Raw genomic sequence first — 21,428 nt, 5'->3', positions numbered from 1 at the left:
GAGGGGGAATCCACCTGGCAACAATTCCACTTCCTGTTCCTGCCACTCGCTTCCCATGTGTCTTCCCAGGTCTCCTCTGCTGTGAACTCATCCAGGGACAAAGGTCCTGCTGGAGACCAGACTAAGCCCTCCATTTCTCTAATCCTGGGGTATCTTTCTATCTCTTAGAGGATGCCCCCACCATGCCATCCCACATCTGCTGATGCATGGACTGACTAGGACATCAGACGCCATTGCTGAGGCTCGGACACTGGCAGATAAAATGTTAGGGGAACCAGGGGCTGCCCAGGGGACAATCAGGAATCAGGTTTCTGGTTAAGCAGTGACACCACAAACCTTTATTATCCCTCTCCCTGCCCAAGCACAAACTGCCTTTTCTGGTTACAAATGTGGCCCATCATAATCTCGGAATGTTTCCAGCAGTGAAGGATGGGGGTATCAAGCCTGCCCTGATGATGCCTAGAACAGGTCAGAGGGTGACACCCACAATTTTCAGAAACTATATGTGAGTCCTGAATATAAAAGGACCAAAGCTCATTAAACATGGGGCCACTTCCTGAACCTGTAAGGGTTGTCCACTGGGACAGTATGAAACTGTTTCATGAAAGCTGAGAGGGGTTGAAAAGAAGACAGAGGCCTCTTGAATCCTGTGTGTGTTTAAAAAGCGCTGTGCTGGGGTCTCAGTTACACAGCCGGTGTTGGGGGTAGAAATAATATGCCCCAAAGTATCCACACAGAGAAACAGGAGAGCTCTGTGGAGTGTGGAAGGGGTGATTGGGCAGAAAGAGAAGGGACATTTTGAGGAAGGACACTGGGGGACCTACCTGGACTAGGTGTCGGCCGGGACTGGGAAGCTGTGAGAAAGAGAAGAGAAGGTCAGATCAGGAACATTACACAGAAGTCGGCAAAGTGGAACGAGGAGGGAAAGAAATGGGCGAGTCTGACACTCAGTCCATCCTAGTTCCTATCACACAGGGAGGGACATGGCCATGCACATCCCCACAGAGGTGCACCGTGTAAGGGGTCGAGGCAGATCCTGTCCACTATTGCCAGCTCTGAGGTGATCAACTTTGTGTCTGCCCAGGGTAACCCGGTTGGCCTAAACCAACCCTCTCCCTTGCACGTCTTAGGCATTCTTGAGTCAGCAAGGCTGAAGAAGCCACTCCAGCCAAAATCCCTTGTGCAATCTTCAAGCCCTGATCACAGGCAATGACAAGGCCATGCCTGGCCGCCCTCATGGGGGCTGCCCTCCCCACACCAGACCTAGGGCACAGGCAGTGCTCAGCAGTGATCTGAGAGGACCTGAGGTCAAGAACTCCAACCTCACACAACCCAGGCCTGATACAAATAGACACCCATTTACACTCCTAACTCTTGAGCCTCTATTTCCAGATCTCCTCACTGGGTCTCAGCTGAGAACCCACATTCAGACAAGCATCTTTAGCTCAGAGTTCCTCGCAGTGAGAGGATCCCTCCCCCGCCTTGCTCTCTGTCCTGCGTCCATGATACCCTCACGCCGTGCTACTCAGCAGGGGAGAAATGGAGCCCTGGAGAGCCAGCAGTTTCCTCTTCTGCCTCTTCCTTGCCTTACCTCAGGAAGGGGAAAAACTCTGGGTTGTTTGAGTTTGGTCCCCTGTCCTAAGTGACCACAGGAACACCAGGCAGTGAGTACATATGGATTCTTAGCAGAGAGCTAACAAGTCTTCAGAAATATAGAAAACATAGAAGAAGCTTTCAGTGAGGAGATCAGAATGTAATTAGGAGTTTCTTTTGGAGCAAACTTCACCCCAAGAGAGTGAGCCCAAGTTCTTGAAGGCCCACCTGAGCAGATGACACCAGCGTCTTCACCATGGCCACAGTTGTGGGAGAGCCAGCCATTGTGGGGGCAGCTCCACAGGTAAGACTCATGTCCTGAGCAGCGCACATCATCCAGGACAATGGGTCCTGAGCCCTGACCAAACCGGGCATTTCCTGGGGCTGACGTGGCCCAGCCACAGCCCAGCTGCCTGCAGACCACATTGGCATCATTGGTGTCCCAGTAGTCATCGCACACGGTTCCCCAGGAGCCTCGGTATAGGACCTCCACTCGGCCCTGACACCTGTCGCCTCCATTCACCAGCCTCAGGGCCAAACTGGATTCAGATCCTACAGGGGAACACAAGAACCCTTCATCCATCCCTATCATGAGGTCAAGAATCTAAGGTAAGTTCCACACTCAGGGTACTTCCTAATGAACTAAGTCACCTAGGCAGGCAGTCACCTTTGCATATGACCACAGACTAGGCTTCATCACAGTGAAAGTATCACTGATGACCTACTCTGCCCAGGTCTATGGATGCTCAACTTTTGGGGAAGCACCTGTGACCCCAGTGGATGTGATGGGAATGGATGCCCCACTCCCCAGTTGGGTACACAGAGGATGGAGCTGCTCAGCTCCAGATGGCAGGCCCAGACCCCTCCCTTATTCAGGAGCATGGTCCTATCTGGGATCTGACTGGCAGAGTACCAGAGATGGCAGGGATGAGGTCCCCATAGGATTAGGGAGACCCCCAGGGCTTGTTCTGAGCACATAGATAAGGATCTTTTCTGACCACTTGGAACAGGATCCCACAGGAGACAGGTCACCAGCACCCTCCACCCTCCAATATCACATCTCATTCTGGGTTTTCAGAGACTCCAGCTTCCTTCCTACCCAACCCACAGAAACATGAAAAAGCAAGGGGTGCACCTTGAGCCTCATCCTATCATGAGCCTCATGATTCCTAATGATCTTCTGGGAGGTCCTGCTCTTGTTCCCAGTGCCGAGCTGACTCTTGAGCCAACTGTTTATCACCTGCTGCCACCCTCCCATGCTTAGCCCACTTCCCCACCTCTCTTCATGGCAATCATAAGTGAACTATGAAATCCAAAGTGTATCCAGAGGTAGAAAGTGAGCCCCAGGGAGTGTTGAGAGGATTCTTTACCTTCTGTGGGTACAGGTGGTGATATCCTGACAGGCCAACTTTCTGTAAACAGCAACAAAGAGAAAGGATACAATTGGACTTGAAGGGAAAAAGGTAAAAAACAAGCGGTTCTCTGGACCAGGCAAGCACTGTGAAAACAATTCCACTCGAAGGTCTGGCCACTTGCTCCCCATGTGTCTGCCCCGGTCTCCTGCCCAGGAAACTCATTCAGGGACAAAGGACACCATGCAGGCCCTTCCATCTCTCTCTGAGACAGGGATGACCTATTCTCAGTTAGGAAACCTTCACCACCCCCATCCCCAACCATCCACTGACGCGTGGACTGACTGGCTCATCTGACACCACTGCCAAGACTTGACACTTGCAGCTAAAATGTTTGGGATACTAGGGGTCCGCCCTGGGGGAAATCAGGTTTCCTGGTAAGTGAAGGCACCAGAAACATTTCTTAGCCTCTCTCTCCCCTCAGCATGGCCTCTGCCTCTTCTGAATGCAGATGTGGCCCTGCAGAATCTGGGGGTCTTTCAAGTAGTGAGAGATGGGGGTATCAAGCCTGTACTGACCTTGCCTTCAGCAGAACATTAGAGGGTCTCACCCTCAATTCTCAGAAAGGTTGTGTCAGCCCTGAATATAAAGAGGCCAAAGTTCATTAAACAGCAGGCTTCTTTCTGAACTTCTAAGAGTTGTTCATTGGGACAGCATGGAACTGTGTGATGAAAGCTGAGATGGACTGAAGAGAAGGCAGAAGCTGAATCCCATGTGTGGTTAAGAAGCCCCATGCTAGGGTCTCAGTTACAGAGGTGGGGGGGGGGGGAATAATATGCCCCAGAGTATCTGCAGAGAAGCAGGAGGGCTCTGTGGAGTAGGGAAGGGGTAACTGAGCAGAAAGAGAAGGGTATCCCGAGGAAGGATTCTGGCGACTCACCTGGCCTGAGTGTTGACTGAGGCTGGGCAGCTGTGAGAAAAAAATAGCAACATTAGACACCAAACACTCAGTGACTCCAAGTAGAGTTAAGGCTGAAGTGACTTGGGGTATCTACACCCTGAGCTGATGCCCATCACACGCCCACCAAGTGGGCCCTGCCAGTGCCCACCGTGAAGCCCTCGGTCCCTCAGGGACCCCACAGCCCCTGGCATTGCCTTCTCTGTGCCTGTGGCTCACTCTCCAGGGATATGAAGGTCACTTCGGTGCCTGGGACCGGCCACAACAACCTCGGATCAACACCCAGGGAGCAGCAAACAGCCACCCTAAGCAATGAGTAGATGAAGACCCTAACTCTCCACCCTTGAGCTGCGATGAGTCTGAGGTTTGACGTGGATTCCTGGTGATACTCTAGGAGGTCCCCCTGCTCCCTATGCTGAGCTCACTCGTGAGCCCACCATTTGCGACTCACTGCCATCCTCCCACCCTTACCCCACTTCCCTGCCTCTCTTCACAGCAATCATAAGTGAACTATTTACAATTGCATCCTTCCCTTTGGGTCAGCGGCTGACAGCACTCATGGTAATACAGTGTTCAAGGGGAGGGGAGGCTTCACCAACCAGATCCCCAAAATGTGCTGTCCCTGAGAAGGAGCCTCGAGGAAAATGAGGGTATGAGTTATGCGGATGTTCCTGGAGCAGAATAAAAAGCTCATCGTTTCTGATGTCAGCATGCTGGACCCTGTGTCTGAACACTGGTGCCTCAGTCACCTCCAAACCAATGTTGCGGCACTGCTCGCAGCTTGGGGATTTGTGCTGACCGTGGCATTGTACCCACAGGCCAGGTGCCCTAACTGAACTCCAGAGCCACCAGATAACCAGGAAAGACTTGGGCGGGGACCCTGGAGTGAGAAACCTGTTACTATATTCTCTGAATACAGTCTGTCCCCAGAATGGGCCCAAGTGATTTTCTTTTTTTAATAGAGATGGGGTTTGCCATCTTGCCTAGAGCTGGTCTTGAACACCTGAGCTCAAGCAATCTGCCTACCTCATCCTCCCAAAGTGTGGGGATTAAAAGCATGAGCCACCACACCCAACCCTCCAGAGATTTGGATGCCTACCTGAGCAGATAACACCAGCATCTTCACCATGGCCACAGTTATGGGAGAGCCAGCCATTGTGGGGGCAGCTCCACAGGTAGGATTCGTGTCCTGAGCAGCGCACATCATCCAGAACAATGGGTCCTGAGCCCTGGCCAAACCAGGCATTTCCTGGAGCTGACATGGCCCAGCCACAACCCAGCTGCCTACAGACCACGTTGGCATCATTGGTGTCCCAGCTGTCATCACACACGGTGCCCCAGGAGCCTTGGTATAGGATCTCCACTCGGCCCTGACACCTGCCATCTCCATTCACCAGCCTCAGGGCCAAACCAGAATCAGATCCTAGAGGAAGGCACAGAATTTCTCTTGCACATTCCTACTGAGGCACAAGGTCTCAGGGCCTGCAGGGCATTCAGGGTCTTCCCCATAGGCAGATATCTTTGAGAGAATCTCTAATTGGGCTGGGCTCTAACAGGCCTTAAGGTTAGAGTTCTTCATGGGGAAGAGGACAGTGACTGCTTGGCCCAAACCCAAGCCTTAGAGCTTCAGCTGAAGCAGAATAAAAGGCTCCTCCTGATCTGCATCCTGGAGGGGACTTAGAGATACACATGACCCTTCTCTAAGCAGACCATGGGCTCTGCCTGATTCCCTCAGACAGGGGACACACAACACCCCACACTGAAGAGCAGCACGATAACATCAAGATGTCCCGGGAGGAGCTCTGATGTGTATCTGCAGCTCTAAGGTTGGTTTGGAGCACATTTGTCACGTGATATTCCTGGCCTTATAGCCTTCCTCAGGGCCAGGATTGTTGGGGTCAGCACAGAGCTGTGGAGATGGGGGAGCTGGGCTGTCACTCTGGACTGGAGACTGATCCCACTGGTCTCTGCTTCCAAAGCACACAGGCTCTTGGAGACACCATATTCTGACTGATTTCTCCCTACCTCCAGGAACATGGGCAATGAAGGAAGCTTCACTCTAGCTGACCTCTGGGATCCAGAAGGTCACTGTGTACTCACAACATTCCCTCCCATCCCATTCCCTAAAATTTTTCCTGAGTAACAGTAAACTATGATGCCCATGGATATATTTGGCATCATGACCTACAGAAAGGGATTCAAAGTTACTCATTACCTGTCACAACAGTAGACTCAGTATTTGTAGTGGTAGTCTCTGCTTTTGCCAATTGTAGAAGATGAAAAACAAACCCCACCCCACCCCACCCCCCAAAAAAAACAGAAAATATAAAGTTAGGTCTCCTCTGAAGACACTCATGGGCTGAAAGTAAACTAGGATCTGCTGAGGAGCCATCACTCCTGATCTGGATATTGTCTTGCTGTGTAAATTTGGGAAAGTCAAGAAACCTGTCTAGCATTGAGTTCTTTGATTCTAAAGGGCTGCTTGGGGAGGAAATATTTCTGTACCAACATACTCACTCTGATTCCGATGTGCCTACATGTAACCTATACAGAACTCCAGAAGAGGGATGCAAAAATAACTTTTCCCATTCTGAGGCCTCTAATTGATTTCTCTTCTCTCATTGCATTGGCTACTACCTCCAGTACAACATTGAACAGCAGTGGAGATGGAGGGCATACTTGCCTTGTTTTTCACATTAGCGGAAATGCTTCTAATATTCCCCTTTAAGTAAGATACTGGCTTGGAATCTCTGTTTTTGAATTGCTCCAGAGCCCTGGAATTTGTCCAGGGCACCTACAGGAGCTGGCTGAGTGCTGGGGCTTGGAGAGGAAGTGATCTGAGAGTTACCCTTAACCCACTGCAGCCACAGCACTCAGCTTCTGTCTGAGCTCTCCACTGGGCTGCTACATGATGTCTCCAGATCTAGAAGAAATGTGACTCCCAGCTGACACTAGAGTTCCTGATAAGAGCAACTCCAGGTAAGTCCTATCTGCAGTCCTGTGTGACAGGCAGATCAGCCAAATACCTCTGCCCCCTCACTCCCATCCCTGGCTGGACCAGTTATACCAAAGGGCTTGTCACACCAAGGTGTGGTCCTTAACATGTAACAGGGACCTCACGGGAAACCACTCAAGAGGAAGGAACAGATTCTCCTCTTACAGCTGCTGCAAATAAGAAAATGTGGGAATCTTGGGAAGGGACATGGCTAAGTCAGAATAAAACCAGTCTCACCCTCACTTCTAGTGTATTCTGTGTCCTTCATCACAGGAAAGAGGAAGAGGTTAAGTCAGACCTCACCCCATGGGCCAGAGGGAGAAGGGAGAAGAAAGAAGACGACCTGAGGAACAGGAGGGCCCGATGCATGTACCATCAGCATTCCCAACTGCATGCCAACCCTGGGCAGTGCAGAGGCCTTGGTGAGAATGTTGTCCTTGAGCTTCTCCTAGGGCCAAGATTTCCCATGGGAAATGGGAAGTGACTTCCCTTCCCAAAGCCCAGGCTGCCAGAATCCCAGGATGTATTGACTATGTCTCCCAGATTTCTCAATGGAGATACCCAAGGGGGAAGTACATGAGCTATGATGCCCATGAGCTAAAGGACTGTGACTTCTCTCTGTTAAGAAGAAACAAGGGTGGCATAATATAGGCTTAAAGAAAGGGCAAGGGCAAGGATGCTGTCCTAGCAATTTGGCTACGTTAGCAGGTAGGCACCTGACCCTCAAGGCCCTGTAGCCAGAGATCCAGAACCCTAGGCTGGCCACAGATGAGCACAGCTGGGTGAGGAACACAGGAGTGAGCAACAAGCAAAGATAACAGAATCTCTAGAGACAGAACAAAAGGCTCCACTGAGAACTCCTTGGAGATGCATTTTCAAGTTGATTCCTCCTCAGTCTCAGACATGATTAATGCAAGATATACCTGTTCAGACTTGAGGCCTTTTGTGGAAGGGCCCCTTGTGGGAGCTAAGCACCCTACTTTCTATGCCCTCTGCACCTCATCTGAATCAGAGATTAACCTAGGGGTGCAGGGGGTAATGAGCCTACAGGGATCCCCCACAGTAGACGTTACCTTCTGCTACAGTTGACTCCAGGGTTGACCCTGAGGGAATCAGAGAACCTGCAGGGTGGAGAAAGGAAGAGCTCATTGAGCGTAGCCCTCGCTTAGGGAGGGTTGGTCCAGGGCTTGCTCAGCTCTGAAGCAACGGCTGGAAGCACAGGTCCTAAGGGCACCATCCATTGCTAAAAGCCAACCACGTGCCAATCGCTTTGTCATTGTACTGGCCCCAGACTGGGCTAGGATGCCACATGAGCATCCTTTACTCTTATTACCCTACCCCCATCTCCTCTGCTGCCACAGCCTCTATTCAAAAAGTCACCCAGTCCATTCACAACCCCATGCTAGTCACAAGATTGAATGTCAAAAGACATCTGGCGGTTTCTATGGCTCAAACACACCCTCAAATGACAAATATTCACCATCACTGAAATATTTCTGAGAAGGTGGTTCAACCAGAAAAAAAGGTGGTTTCGAAAGAAAACCAACCTTTCCAGAATGCAAAACTAAACCACTCACAAAGTGGCTGCATGGAGGACGATGCCCCCTTGGGGAGCCCAGTCCCACTTGGTGGTTGGATTACCAAGGACACACCCCAGGCATGGTGGCATGGGCTCAGTCCAGCCCACACTCCAAATGACAGAGTTGCTCTAGAAGTAGACAGTTTAACCAGAAACTCGTCTTTGGGGATCACGCCATGGGACAGTGTCCTTGTAGGTTTCTTTGTGAATTAAAAAAACCTCCTGGTGTCTGCACACATCCTGGCACTATGTGAACAAAGGAAATCAGCACTGGGACTTGCTGGGTTAGGTCCAGGAGAAGTTCTCTTTTCCATTGAGCATGTTAAGTATCTTTTATTTGTCACTTAATTTCCAGTAAAGAGAATGCCTGGGTTCCCTCCTCAATTTGATGTTGATATACATTTATGTCTTAAGTCCCAAGAGTTCTCCCACCCTCCTCAAATTTTAAAAAGGGAGAAACTGCCACTTAGGAAGATATATATTTGGTATGCCAGGCCAGGTCGTGATGCTGCTGAAGTGATTGCATCAGCAGGCTCTGAGGGGCTGAGACTGAAGCCTACCTCCACCACATCCAACTTCAGAAGGATATGTAGATGATCCCTTGGCCTTCATTGTCTATGAAAAGGGGTGGTACCACTCACACTCCAACATCAATTAAGACATCACTTACAGCAAAGCAAGTAAACTACAGAGCACACACACGTGTACAAACGTGCTCATGTGTGGTGATATGGACTCAGAGTTGCACATACACAGCACAAGGTGATATCCACACTACCTGAGCACCTGACGCCAGCACACTACTTTCTATTCCTCTGCACCTCATCTGGATCAGAGATGGATCTAGGAGTACAGAGGGGTAATGAGCCCATAGAGCTCCCCCATAGTAGATGTTACCTTCTGCTACAGTTGACTCCAGGGTTGACTCCAAGGAAATCGGAGAACCTGCAGGGTGGAGAAAGGAAGAGCTCATTGATGGTAGCCCTTGCTTGAAGAGGGTTGGTCCATGGCTTCCTCAGGTCTGAAGCAAGGGCTGGAAACACAGGTCCTAAGGGCAACCTCCATTGCTAAAAGCCAACCATGTGCCAATCACTCTGTCACTGTACTGGTCCCACGCTGGGCCAAGGTGCCGCACAAGCATCCTTTGTTCTCCTTACCCTCCCCCAACCTCTTCTGCTGCCACAGCCTCTATTCAACAAGTCACACAGTCTATTCACAGCCCCATCCTAGTCACAAGAATGGACGTCAAATGACATCTGGCTGTTTCTATAGCTCAAACACACCCTCAAATGACAAATATTCACCATCACTGAAATATTCCTGAGAAGGTGGTACAACAAGAAAGGTGGTTTCCAAAGAAAACCAACCATTTCAGAATGCAAAACTAAACCACTCAAAAAGGTGGCTGCATGGAGGACGATGCCCCCTTGGGGAGCCCAGTTCCACTTGGTGATTGGATTATCAAGGGCACACCCCAGGCATGGTAGCCTGGGTTCAGTCCAGCCCAAACACTGAATGCCAGAGTTGCTCTAGAAGTAGACAGTTTCACCAGAAACTCCTCTTTGGGGAGCACACCATGGGACAGTGTCCTTGCAGGTTTCCTCATGAATTAAAGAAATCTCTTGGTGTCTGCACACATCCTGGCACTATGTGAACAAAGGAAATCAGAACTGGGATTTGCTGGGTTGGGTCCAGGAGAAGTTCTCTTTTCCATTGAGGATGTTAAGTATCTTATTTGTCATTTAATTCCCAGTAAAGAGAATGCCTTGGTTCGCTCCTCAATTTGATGTTGGGATACCTTTATGTCTTAAGAACCAGCAGTTCCCCCATCCTCCAAAGCCTTTAAAAAAGGAGAAACTGCCACTTAGGAAGATAAATATTTGGCACCCCAGGACAGGGGTTGTCGTGATGCTGCTCATCAGAACCAGTCCACAAGGTGATTCCATCAGCAGATTCTGAGGGGCTGAGACTGAAGCCTGCCTCCACCACGTCCAGCTTCAGAAGGACAGGAAGATAACCGCTTGACCTTCATTGTCTATGAAAAGGGGCAGTACTACTTACCCTCCAAACATCAATTCAGACATCACTTACAGCAAAGCAAGTAAAATGCAGAGCACACACACGTGTACAAACACGTGCTCATGTGTGGTGATATTGACTCTGAGTTGCACATACACAGAGCAAGGTGATATCCACACTACCTGAGAACATGACACCAGCACCCTACCTTCTACACCCTCTGCACCTTGTCTGAATCAGAGATGAACCTAGGGGTGCAGTGGGGTAATGAGCCCACAGGGATCCCCCATAGTAGACATTACCTTCTGCTACAGTTGACTCCAGGGTCAACTCCGAGGGAAATGGAGAACCTGCAGGGTGGAGAAAGGAAGAGCTCATTGATGGTAGCCCTTGTTTGGGGAGGGTTGGTCCATGGTTTCGTCAGCTCTGAAGCAAGGGCTGGAAACACAGATCCTAAGGGCAACCTCCATTGCTAAAAGCCAACCATGTACCAATCACTGTGTCACCGTACTGGCCCAAGGCTGGGCTAAGATGCCGCACAAGCATCCTTTGCTCTACTTACCCTCCCCCAACCTCTTCTGCTGCCACAGCCTCTATTCAACAAGTCACCCAGTCTATTCACAGCCCCATCCTAGTCACAAGATTGAATGTCAAAAGACATCTGGCTGTTTCTATAGCTCAAACACACCCTCAAATGACAAATATTCACCATCACTGAAATATTCCTGAGAAGGTGGTTCAACAAGAAAGAAAGATGGTTTTGAAAGAAAACCAACCATTCCAGAATGCAAAACTAAACCATCACAAAGTGGCTGCATGGACGACCGTGCCCCCTTGGGGAGCCCAGTCTCACTTGGTAGTTGGATTATCAAGGGCACACCCCAGGCATGGTAGCCTGGGTTCAGTCCAGCCCAAACACTGAATGCCAGAGTTGCTAGAAGTATGGCTTCTGCATCTCTTCTGGATCAGAGATGAACCTAGGGGTGCAGTGGGGTAATGAGCCCACAGGGATCTCCCATAATAGACCTTACCTTCTGCTACAGTTGTATCCAAGGGCACCTCCGAGGGAATCAGTGAAGCTGCAGGGTGGAAAAGGAAGAGCCCATTGATGGTAGCCCTTGCTTGGGGAGGGCTGGTCCCTGGCTTCCTCAGCTCTCAAGCAAGAACTGGAAGCCAGGGCCTAAGGGCACCCTCCATTGCTAAAAGCCAACTATGTGCCAATCGCTCCATCACTGAAATGGCCCCAGGCTGGGCTAGGATGCCACACCAGCATCCTTTGCTCCTGTTACCCTCCCCCCACCTCCTCTGCTGCCACGACCTGTATTCAAAAAATCACCAAGTCCACTCATAGCCCCATCCTAGTCACAAGATCCGATGTCAATGACAACTGGCTGTATCTATAGCTAAAACACACCCTCAAATGACAAACATTCACCATCACTGAAATACTCCTGATAAGATGGTTCAACTAGAAAGAAAGGTGGTTTCGAAAGAATACCAACCTTTTCAGAATGCCGAAATAAATCACTCACAAAGTGGCTGCATGGAGAACCATGTCCCCTTGGGGAGTCCAGTCCCACTTGCTGGTTGGATTATCAAGGGTACATCCCATGCATGGTGGCATGGGCTCAGTCCAGTCTATACGGCAAATGCCAGAGTTGCTCTAGAAGTGAACATTCTAACCACAAACTCCTCTTTGGGGAACACGCCATGGGACAGTGTCCTTGAAGGTTTCTTTGGGAACTAAAGGATCCCTTGGTGTCCACACACTTCCTGGCACTACGCGAACAAAGGAAATCAACACTGGGATTTGCTGGGTTGGGTCCAGGAGAAGTTCTCTTTTCCATTGAGGATATTAAGTAGCTTTTATTTGTCATTTAATTCCAAATAAAGAGAATGCTTTGGTTCACTCCTCAATTTGATGTTGGTATACATTTATGTTTTAAGGACCAGCAGTTCCTCCATCCTCATCGGCTTTTAAAGGAGGAGAAACTGCCACTTAGGAAGATATATATTTGGTATCCCAGGCCGGGGGTGGTCGTGATGCTGCTCATCAAAACCAGTCCATGAGGTGATTGCATCAGCAGGCTCTGGGGGGCTGAGACTGAAGCCTGCCTCCACTATGTCCAGCTTTAGAAGGACAGGCCGATGATCCCCTGATCTTCATTGTCTATGAAAAGGGCCAGTACCACCTGCCCTCCAATATCAATTAAGACATGACTTACTGCAAAGCAGGTAAGCTGTAGAGCACACACATATGTACACACAGATACTTATGTGTGGTAATATTGACTCAGAGTTGCAGATACACAGAGCAAGGTGATATCCACACTACCTGAGCACATGACACCAGCATCTTCCCTGTGGCCACATTCGTGGTTGTACCATCCGCTGTGGAGACAGCTTGACAGGTAGGACTCCCTTCCCAAGCAATGCAAGTCACCCAAGGGAATGTTTCCCAAGCCCTGACCAAAGTGGGCCCCGCCCAGGGCTGACATGGAATAGCCACAGCCGAGCTGCCTGCAGACAACATCTGCATCCTGGGCGTCCCAGCTGTCATCACACATAGTGCCCCATTAGCCTTGGTACAGGACCTCCACCCGGCCCTGACACCGGTCACCTCCATTCACCAGCCTCAGAGGCAGACCTGAAGTGACACAGCCAGAAGCTTTTATCTTGGTGCTCTCGGCCCCCTTGACTTGCATCCCTACCCTCCTCACTCCTCCTTCTTCCTCTCACCACCCTGCCTATTTACAATCTTTCTCCCAGCAGGATCTTAAGTATCCCTGTTCTTCCATGTTCTCTCTTTGCCCTCTTCTCATTCTGTATTTTCCCCCTGGAGAACCTCATGTACTCTGAGAACTTTCCAGAAGACCCCCAAATCCACCTCTCTGGTTCTGACTCAGCCCTGACAGCCCAGCCCTGAGCTCTAGACCAGCATTTTCAGTGGCCTCCTGGCCATCCTACCCCCCACATCATCCCAAACTCAACACAGCCTCTTCCCTCCATTTGAATTAAGGATGTCATCATGCTCCATATTAACCATGCTGGGAATAAGAGCATCATATTCGACTCCTCCTTCTCCTCACATCCTACATCTAACATCACCAAGGTCATTCCTTCCATGTCGTTCCCACTGCCATTTCACTGGGATAAGCCTTCATCCCCTTGAACCTGGCCTCCTCCCAGCTGAATCCTCAATGTCTGCTCTTCCTTTCTCTAGTCCATCCACATTCATTGATTCAATCAGCATTGATGGAGTGCTTACTCTGCACCCATTTCTACGCTAAGAGATTCATTGGTCTCCAGGTGGTTTTCAAGTTTTATCTTTAGAAAGTACAAATATTCCTTGCTCAAAATGCTTCAGTACACTCTCCAGTCCCATCAGGATCAAGTCCAAGAGCAAGCCTTGACCTACTTTTCCAGCCTCCTCTCCTGGGAGGGGCTGATTGAGCCTGCTTCCCACTGTGGAGCTGGCCATGCTGGGAAGTCAATAAGCACCATGTTCCTGCCCGACGTGATGCCACTAGACCACCCACTGGGGTAAGCTGTATTGATGGTGTGAGGAAAACAGGCACAGGTCCTGAGGGGTGCAGCCCACCGTCCTCACAGTAGGAGCCAGATCCTGGGTGTGGCTTTTCAATGGTGAGTTTGAGATTATGAGAAACTTGTGGTCACAGAGTGAGAGGCTGGAATGGGATGCAAAGGGAGGGGGCAGGTTGCTTTTCCTCCCAGAGGGAGGAAAGGCCAGCTGGACCATCTTCAGGGTATCCCCAAAGTACATTCTGGACTTCCCATGCTCTGTCCCTCCCCAGTCTCAGGGACATAATCCATGGAGATGCCTGTTCACCTGAGGCCTTATTCGGAAGGGCCCCTCTTACGAGCGAAACACCCTACCTTCTATGCCATCTGCACCTCTTCTGGATCAGAGATGAACCTAGAGGTGCGGCGGGGCAATGCGCCCCCTCCTGGTCACCCTGTGAATGGTCCCTCCAGGAGAGTGCTCGGTCTCCCTGCCTCAGCCTCTCTCTTGCTCTGTGTTGGTCAGAAAGCTGCCTTTCCCAGACCATTTCTGGATCTCTCAAGTCATGTCCTGGAAGGGGAGGGACTGACCTCAACAAGGCCAAGGGCCCAGGAGCAGATGAACACATAGAAGGCCCTGAAAAATCAAACTTGGGCACAAAGTTCTGCACATTCTCACTGGAGAGGCAGGGACATTTAGCCAAAGTCAAAGACCAGGGCAGGGGTAGGAAGAGGCGCCCATCCTAGGCTCAAATCTCTGCCCTGCTACTCACCAGACTCATGCTCTTAGACATAGAAATATTGACAAATTAGCTAACTGTGCCCTGGTTTTCCCATCTGCAAAATGGGTATAATGGTATTACTTACCTCAAAGTGTTCTTGGGAAGATTTCATGATAATAGCACTCACTATGTGCATTAGTTGAGCACTTATTATGTGCCAGGTGGTAATTTAAGTATTTTTTAAAATATGTCAATTCATTTCATACATGAAAATCATTTTATGCAGGGTATATAACAAGTGCTTGGTAGATGTTAGTTATCTTCAAGATACCTGTCATTATTAGTGAAAAGAAAAGGTAGGCCGGGCGCAGTGGCTCATGCCTGTAATCCCAGCACTTTGGGAGGCCGAGGTGGGTGGATCACGAGGTCAAGAGATCAAGACCATCCTGGCCAACACGGTGAAACCCCATCTCTACTGATAATACAAAAATTAGCTGGGCGTGGTGGCGCGCGCCTGTAGTCCCAGCTACTCTGGAGGCTGAGGCAACAGAATTGCTTGAACCCAGGAGGCGGAGGCTGCAGTGAGCTGAGATTGCACCACTGCACTCCAGTCTGGTGACAGAGCGAGACTCCGTCTCAAAAAAAAAAAGAAAAAAGAAAAAGAAAAAGAAAAAGAAAACGTACTGACCTTTATTTTCAACTATCTCTCCTCACACCAAACTGAAACTAACCTCATCTGATAAATGACTGAGAGTCAGAGAGCAAGAGGAAGGAGAATGACAGCTGGGATTGGTCGAGTGTGCACTTGAGACACGCCCCAGGTCTTGGCACCCACGTCTCCTGTCCCCCCCGCATTCCTGCGTTCGACAAGGCAGGCGTTTGCTCTGTGACCTCAGCTGTGCTCAGCCTCAACTAGCCAACAGCAGCAGAGGAGAACTGGCCAACCCCAGCAGGGAAGAGGAGTGAAGAAAAGGTCTTACCGTAGTCTGTAGTCCTTGGGATCCACCCACCTGGAAAGAACGCAAATTCGTCTTAGAAACACTGTTTAGAAATGATTTCCTACAAGTCACAGAAATTGGCTTTCGCTTCACCGTACAATCACACCAGAGGGCGCTGTGGCTCAATCTCGGGTTTGTGTGTCCCCGACGTTCTTGCTAAATGAATTCTGCAATAGCGGATTAAAGCAAGTGGATTGGATATGAGGAGCTCAGTCATTTTAGATGTAATGAAGCATATGTCTCTTTACTAGGCCCCTAACACTACAGCTTATGGTGACAGGAAGTAATCTATGCTTGGAAAGAAGGGCTGGACAAGAGAAGACAGCTTAAGCTGGTTGTCCAGTCTGAAATTTGAGTATAGCTGGCATTGACAACAGCCACTCAGATGACCCCTAAAGAAGAAAATATGTTAATGGCAGACATTCTGTTCCTTCTGACTCATAACCTGAAAACATTTTATTCCATCTTGAAGCAAATGGAAATCTAGAGACCCCTGGATCTTTATATTCAGTGAGGCCAGACAATGTCCATCAGACTCAACTGTAGCTTTTGAGTTTCTTTTTGAGCAGTTCTAACTATACTCGTGAGTGTTGATATTTCACAACTTTTATATATTTTAGAGGTCTTTCAAAGATCAGAGAGAGTATTTATTCATTTAAAAAAAAGGATAAAACTCATCCTATCTTGTAATCACCATATGGATCCATTAGATCCTTTTGTAAATCCAAGATTCGTTATTGGCTTCTGATTTTATTTTTCCTATGTCTTGAAGCATTTCACTATTTCATCATCCAAGAAAGTATTGCATCATTATTCATCAATTATTAAATAGTAAGAAAATGGTAGAATGGTGAAGTTGCCTAGAAGGAAGATGAACTAGTGAAATAAGTCATAATTCTTCCATGCCCAAAGTATTGTATTATCTTTCAAGAAGATTTTTTTTTAAGACTGGAGACACTTTCTTCATAGTCTGTTTTTAGCTTTCATTGAATGCAGTTAAGAATTCAATTTTTTTCATTTTCTACTTGTGATGGCAAAGAGAAGAAAACTGACAAGGGAAGATGTTTTTGCAATAATTAGATGAACCAGAAGAGGAATATAGAGACAAGATATAGCACTCCAGATACTAATAATGGTAGAATTGATTGTACAACAGAAATCTCAGACTATGAGTCTTCAGATGATGATATCCTAGATGAATTTCTCAAATTCAAGAATCCAGGGTCAATGATACAATTCTAAGGACAAAAATAAAATACGGTACTCTTACACACTTCGATAGGGATTTCATCACATGGTATTTTGCAACAAGAACTTCAACCATCTTACTTTGCTAAAAAACAAAAAATACCTGTGATAGTATTCTTTTGTCTTTTATGATGTTTATATACCAAAATGTATGTGATACAAAAAGGTCTGCTATGTTTAAATTCTTATTAACAATTCCAGCATACTTTCTTTCATTATTCCTTTTCTTTTTACTTCCTGGTAAAAGGAGGATTAAGGCATTTGACAAAATTATCAGATTATTATTTTATTTTTAGAGATAGAGTCTTGCTCTATTGCCCAGGCTAGATTCAAATTCCTGGGTTCAAGCGAGCCTCCTGCCTCCAGCCCTAGAGTAGCTGGAACTACAGGCATGTGCCACCATGCCCGGCTCTTCAGATTCTTTGTAAATGTGGGTCCTGAGAGCAGTGACAGTCACAGTTCAGAGATTTGAATTTCTTTAATGGAACCAACAGGCCAGTGACAGGACTTGCCATATGTCAGAGAACATCTTCACCTGCCTCAACAGCCTGAATATGAGCTCCACGATGGGCTCCCCCAGCTGCCCTGCTTCATATTGATGGCTTAGGAAGGGGGCCACTGAAACCATGTGGCTATGCATCCCTGAAAATGAAGAAGAAACTCGCAATAGAAACCACAACATTCTTTCAACAGAGATAGCAAACTAGGGAACTCTGTACCAGAACATCCCCACCTCTTTTCTGACATGCCATCCCTGCTCCCACACTCAAGAACGAGCTGATAGATGTGCCTAAGAGAGCCTTCCATTCAAAACTCGGCCATTTAAACACAGTCTACATGACACCATGCAATTCCCACTGCCAGGTCCCAGGTATCCTGCCTAATCCCATGGCAGTCGAACTCATCCAGCCAGAGCCTTGACAAGGCTCATCCACAGCATGGAACACAACATTGAAGTTGTTCCTTGTTCTGCTGTGTCCACACATTTTGAATAGACCCTTCTGCATATACTGAGACCAATTTGTAGTCTTCCAAGAATCAACCACATAGCTGTAGGTTACTCCAGCTGCCATTGTGGGAATGGTGGTAAATTGCCTGAAGGGAGAAGAATCACTTCTGGAAAATGATTTATTAATTTTTTTTTTTTTTGAGACAGAGTCTCACTCTGTCACCCAGGCTGGAGTGCAGTGGCACAATCTCGGCTCACGGCAACCTCTGCCTCCTGAGTTCAAGTGATTCTCATGCTAACAAACAAACACTGGTACCTTCCTACTAAGTTTACTCCAGGCTTTATCTGGATTTCACCAGTTTTTCATTTTCTGTTGCAGGATCCAATCCAAGAGCTCACATTACTTTTAGGAAGCTGCTTTTGGATAAAACATGAGGAAAATGTCTAGAGTAGTAACACTAAATGGTTCTGAGGCTCTGTCCATGTGCCAGATACTGCGTGGGTTGGAACATAACCTCCATTTATAAATGAGTAAACTGAGGGTCACAGAGGGTCCACAGCAGGCAAGTGGCAGAGGAGGGGCATTGCTGGGGCTAGCAGTGGGTACCACAGCCTTTCCCGCCCAGCACAAACCTGGGCATACTGAGTTTTTCTCAAGAGTTTGCATGAAGACCAGAGCTGACAGGTGCCTGCCACCTCGGTACTTCCAGCGCAAAGCTCTGTGGTCAGGCTCCAAGCACTGAGTTAGACGCCACGGTTCAGTTCATCACCTCAGTTCCCTGCAAGGAGCAGCAAGGGCCAGTGGGCCAGAGCTGTCATCTGAATGCTAGTGAATTTGATCCAGATTCAAGCCCTAACCCAGCCACTCACCAGTGCTGTCTTTGGACAAGCCAATAACCTTTCTGAGCCTCAGTTTCCCTATCTGAAATGTGGAAATAATTGTTCCTAACTTCAGGAATGTTAGAAGATTTAAATAAGAGAATACGGGTCCACTTCAGAGAGCATGAATTCCCACCTCTGAATGGCAAACACAGGCATGCATGCACATGTGTGCATGTCTGTCCATATGCATGCACATAACATCATGGGAAAACTACAAATGTCCTCAATCCAAGAGCACTGCTGCCTGTTGTTTCTTTGTAGATAAAGACAAGGCAATTTACTCCCTGTCTACGGTGGCTGATGTGAATTCCATGTCATGGTTCAGAGACAATCTGGAGGGTGAACTCGATACTGACAAGAGCTGGGGCTGAGGACGCAGCCTCCCAGGTTCAGATGCTTCTGATGGAGGCAGGATGAGGATGCCCAGTCTCCACTCCCCTGAGGTCCTGGGCCTGATGGCCCCCAGGCCCTCCACACGCTCATCACAGGGGGTGGGCCTGCTCCCTACCACCCGGGTGTGAGGGCTGGGTTTGGGGGTGCTGCTTTCATGAAAGCAACCAACCAGATGAACCTTAATCTTCAAAGCTTCCCCCACTGAGCCTAGGGGGAGAGTGAGAGTTCCGGAAGTTACCTGAAAATTAGGTGATTTTTACCCTGTATCCTGAAATTCATAAATCTAGCAAAAGGTGACATAAAAGAAAAAAAAAAGGCAGTAGGAAAGATAAAAGAGAAGAAGGAAGAAAGAAATGAATAAAGAGAGGGAGAGAAAGAAAAAGGGATGGAAGGAAGGTAGAAAGAAGATAGAAACAAAGGGGGAGAGAGAGAGAGAGAAATAGGGAGGAAAAGTGATAAGAGCTGCCCAATAGATCATGAGAAAGAGTGAGAGAGAAAAAGAGAGGGGGAGGGAAGGTGATAATAGCTGCCTGACAGATGAAGAGAAACAGATAGAGAGAGAGAGGAAAGGTGATAATAGTTGCCCAATAGTTGAAGAGAAAGAGAGACAGAGGCAGAGAGAAAGGTGATAATAGCTGCCCAATAAAGAGAAAGAGAGATGGAGAGAGAAACAGAGAAGGGGGAGGAGGGAGGGAGGAAAGGTAATAACTGCCTGATAGATGAGAAAGACAGGAAGATAAAGTGAGGGGGGTGGGGAGAGAAAGGCAGAGACAGAAACAGAGGGAGGAGGAGGAAGAAAAGGTGATATATGCCCAAAAGATGGGAAAGAGAGACAGATACAGACAGAGAGAGAAACACAGACAGACAGACAGAAACAGAGGGAGAGAGAGGGGAGAGAAAAGATGATAATAACTACACAATAGATAAGAGAGAAAGATAGAGAGAGAGAGAGAGAGAGAGAGGAAGAGAGAGACAGAATAGGCAAACTGAGAATCACTTGTTCCTCTAGTATCTCTGCAAAATGCCATTGAGATGCAGCAATCAGAGTGCTCTACCGACGGCTCTCTCATGTTTATCATCTGACTCTCTAAGAACATACAGCTATGTTTGAGTGACTGGGCTTCAAGTGTTTGTTTAAAGCTGTGCATGACAGACAAACTTGGAATCTTAATGATCTTGTCTGCGCTCAATTACTTGACCTGATTTTGCTCGGCAAATATTAGCCATCAAGCCAGACACACCTGTAGAAAGAAGCCACATAAAGGGCATTTACAGTGGGAATCCTTTCTGCCCGTTTTCATAGCACACAAATTGTGTGTTTAACCAATTGCTGCAAAGTTTAAGGGCCTCTTAATAATACACATCCACCTTTCCTAAACTTCAGGGATTTTTCTAAGACAAATCAATCATTCCTTTAGTTGAATGACTTACTGAAAACATTGACTTAATGACTGGCTTTTTCTAACTACAACCATTTATATTTCTCAGCCAGAAACAAAACAAAAAAGAGCCATTCCTCCTGAATACCTGCAAACAATTACAATTATCAGCAAAGTGCTACCCACTCTTTGATATAAAACTTCCCTTGTAATGGAAAGTAGTAGATATAATTTGCCATGATTGGGTCTGCAGGAGAGAAATCAATGAATATAATAATTAAACGTAATACCTGTAGATAGAACTTGTCCCCATAAAAGACACATTTCAAGGATGACTGTGGAGATCCCCATTTTGCTGGGTTCTTCTCAATTGAATAGAAAATCCCGGACATTTATAGGTACCTAGCTAAAAGGAGGTGTGTCCTCTAGGGTGGTATATTTCTACTGCTGCTATAAATCAATATAAAGGAAGTGAGGGCTTTTGCTAACAGTCGATGGCTAATATGTGGAAAAACTTAGGTGTGTTTGATTGATTGCCATATGAACAATCTGGCTGTTGCCCAACTGCAAACGCACTGACATAAGTGAACAATTTCCAACTTCCTTCTAGGTGAACCTCGAGGACTCCCAAGTGTTTCCTGAATACTGGCTTGATTTTAATCTTGGGGGGTTCAAATTAACCTGTGGGAAGTCTGACCCAAGGTTTGGGGCAGAACAGGATGTGGGCTGCTGAGCAAATACAGGACACAGTGCCAAGGGGGAAAGCATCTCTTTGGGATGGTTTTTCCTGGCAGGACATGCTCTCATCGGCCCCTGTGCAGTGCTAGTAACCTCGCCTT

The 21,428-nt window shown here is 48.0% G+C and overlaps 1 protein-coding gene across 1 annotated transcript in view; it reads right to left on the bottom strand.

Moving 5' to 3' along the window:
• DMBT1 (deleted in malignant brain tumors 1) overlaps positions 1 to 20,940 on the bottom strand; it is a 74,758-nt gene extending 53,818 nt beyond the window's left edge. The window contains exons 1-11 of the mRNA XM_063710555.1: positions 20,880 to 20,940; positions 15,721 to 15,750; positions 11,528 to 11,575; positions 10,799 to 10,846; positions 9,375 to 9,422; positions 7,972 to 8,019; positions 5,003 to 5,326; positions 3,886 to 3,915; positions 2,964 to 3,005; positions 1,822 to 2,145; positions 825 to 854 (exon numbers count right to left, since the gene is read on the bottom strand). Of these exons, the coding sequence (XP_063566625.1) occupies positions 825 to 854; positions 1,822 to 2,145; positions 2,964 to 3,005; positions 3,886 to 3,915; positions 5,003 to 5,326; positions 7,972 to 8,019; positions 9,375 to 9,422; positions 10,799 to 10,846; positions 11,528 to 11,575; positions 15,721 to 15,750; positions 20,880 to 20,940 (1,033 nt within the window). The remainder of the gene's footprint in view (positions 1 to 824; positions 855 to 1,821; positions 2,146 to 2,963; positions 3,006 to 3,885; positions 3,916 to 5,002; positions 5,327 to 7,971; positions 8,020 to 9,374; positions 9,423 to 10,798; positions 10,847 to 11,527; positions 11,576 to 15,720; positions 15,751 to 20,879) is intronic.
• Positions 20,941 to 21,428: the final 488 nt, after the last annotated feature.

The sequence above is a fragment of the Gorilla gorilla genome, chromosome 8 (assembly GCF_029281585.2).
Source record: "Gorilla gorilla gorilla isolate KB3781 chromosome 8, NHGRI_mGorGor1-v2.1_pri, whole genome shotgun sequence".
Classification (NCBI taxonomy): domain Eukaryota; kingdom Metazoa; phylum Chordata; class Mammalia; order Primates; family Hominidae; genus Gorilla; species Gorilla gorilla.
This window is presented reverse-complemented; position numbering and strand designations above follow the sequence as displayed.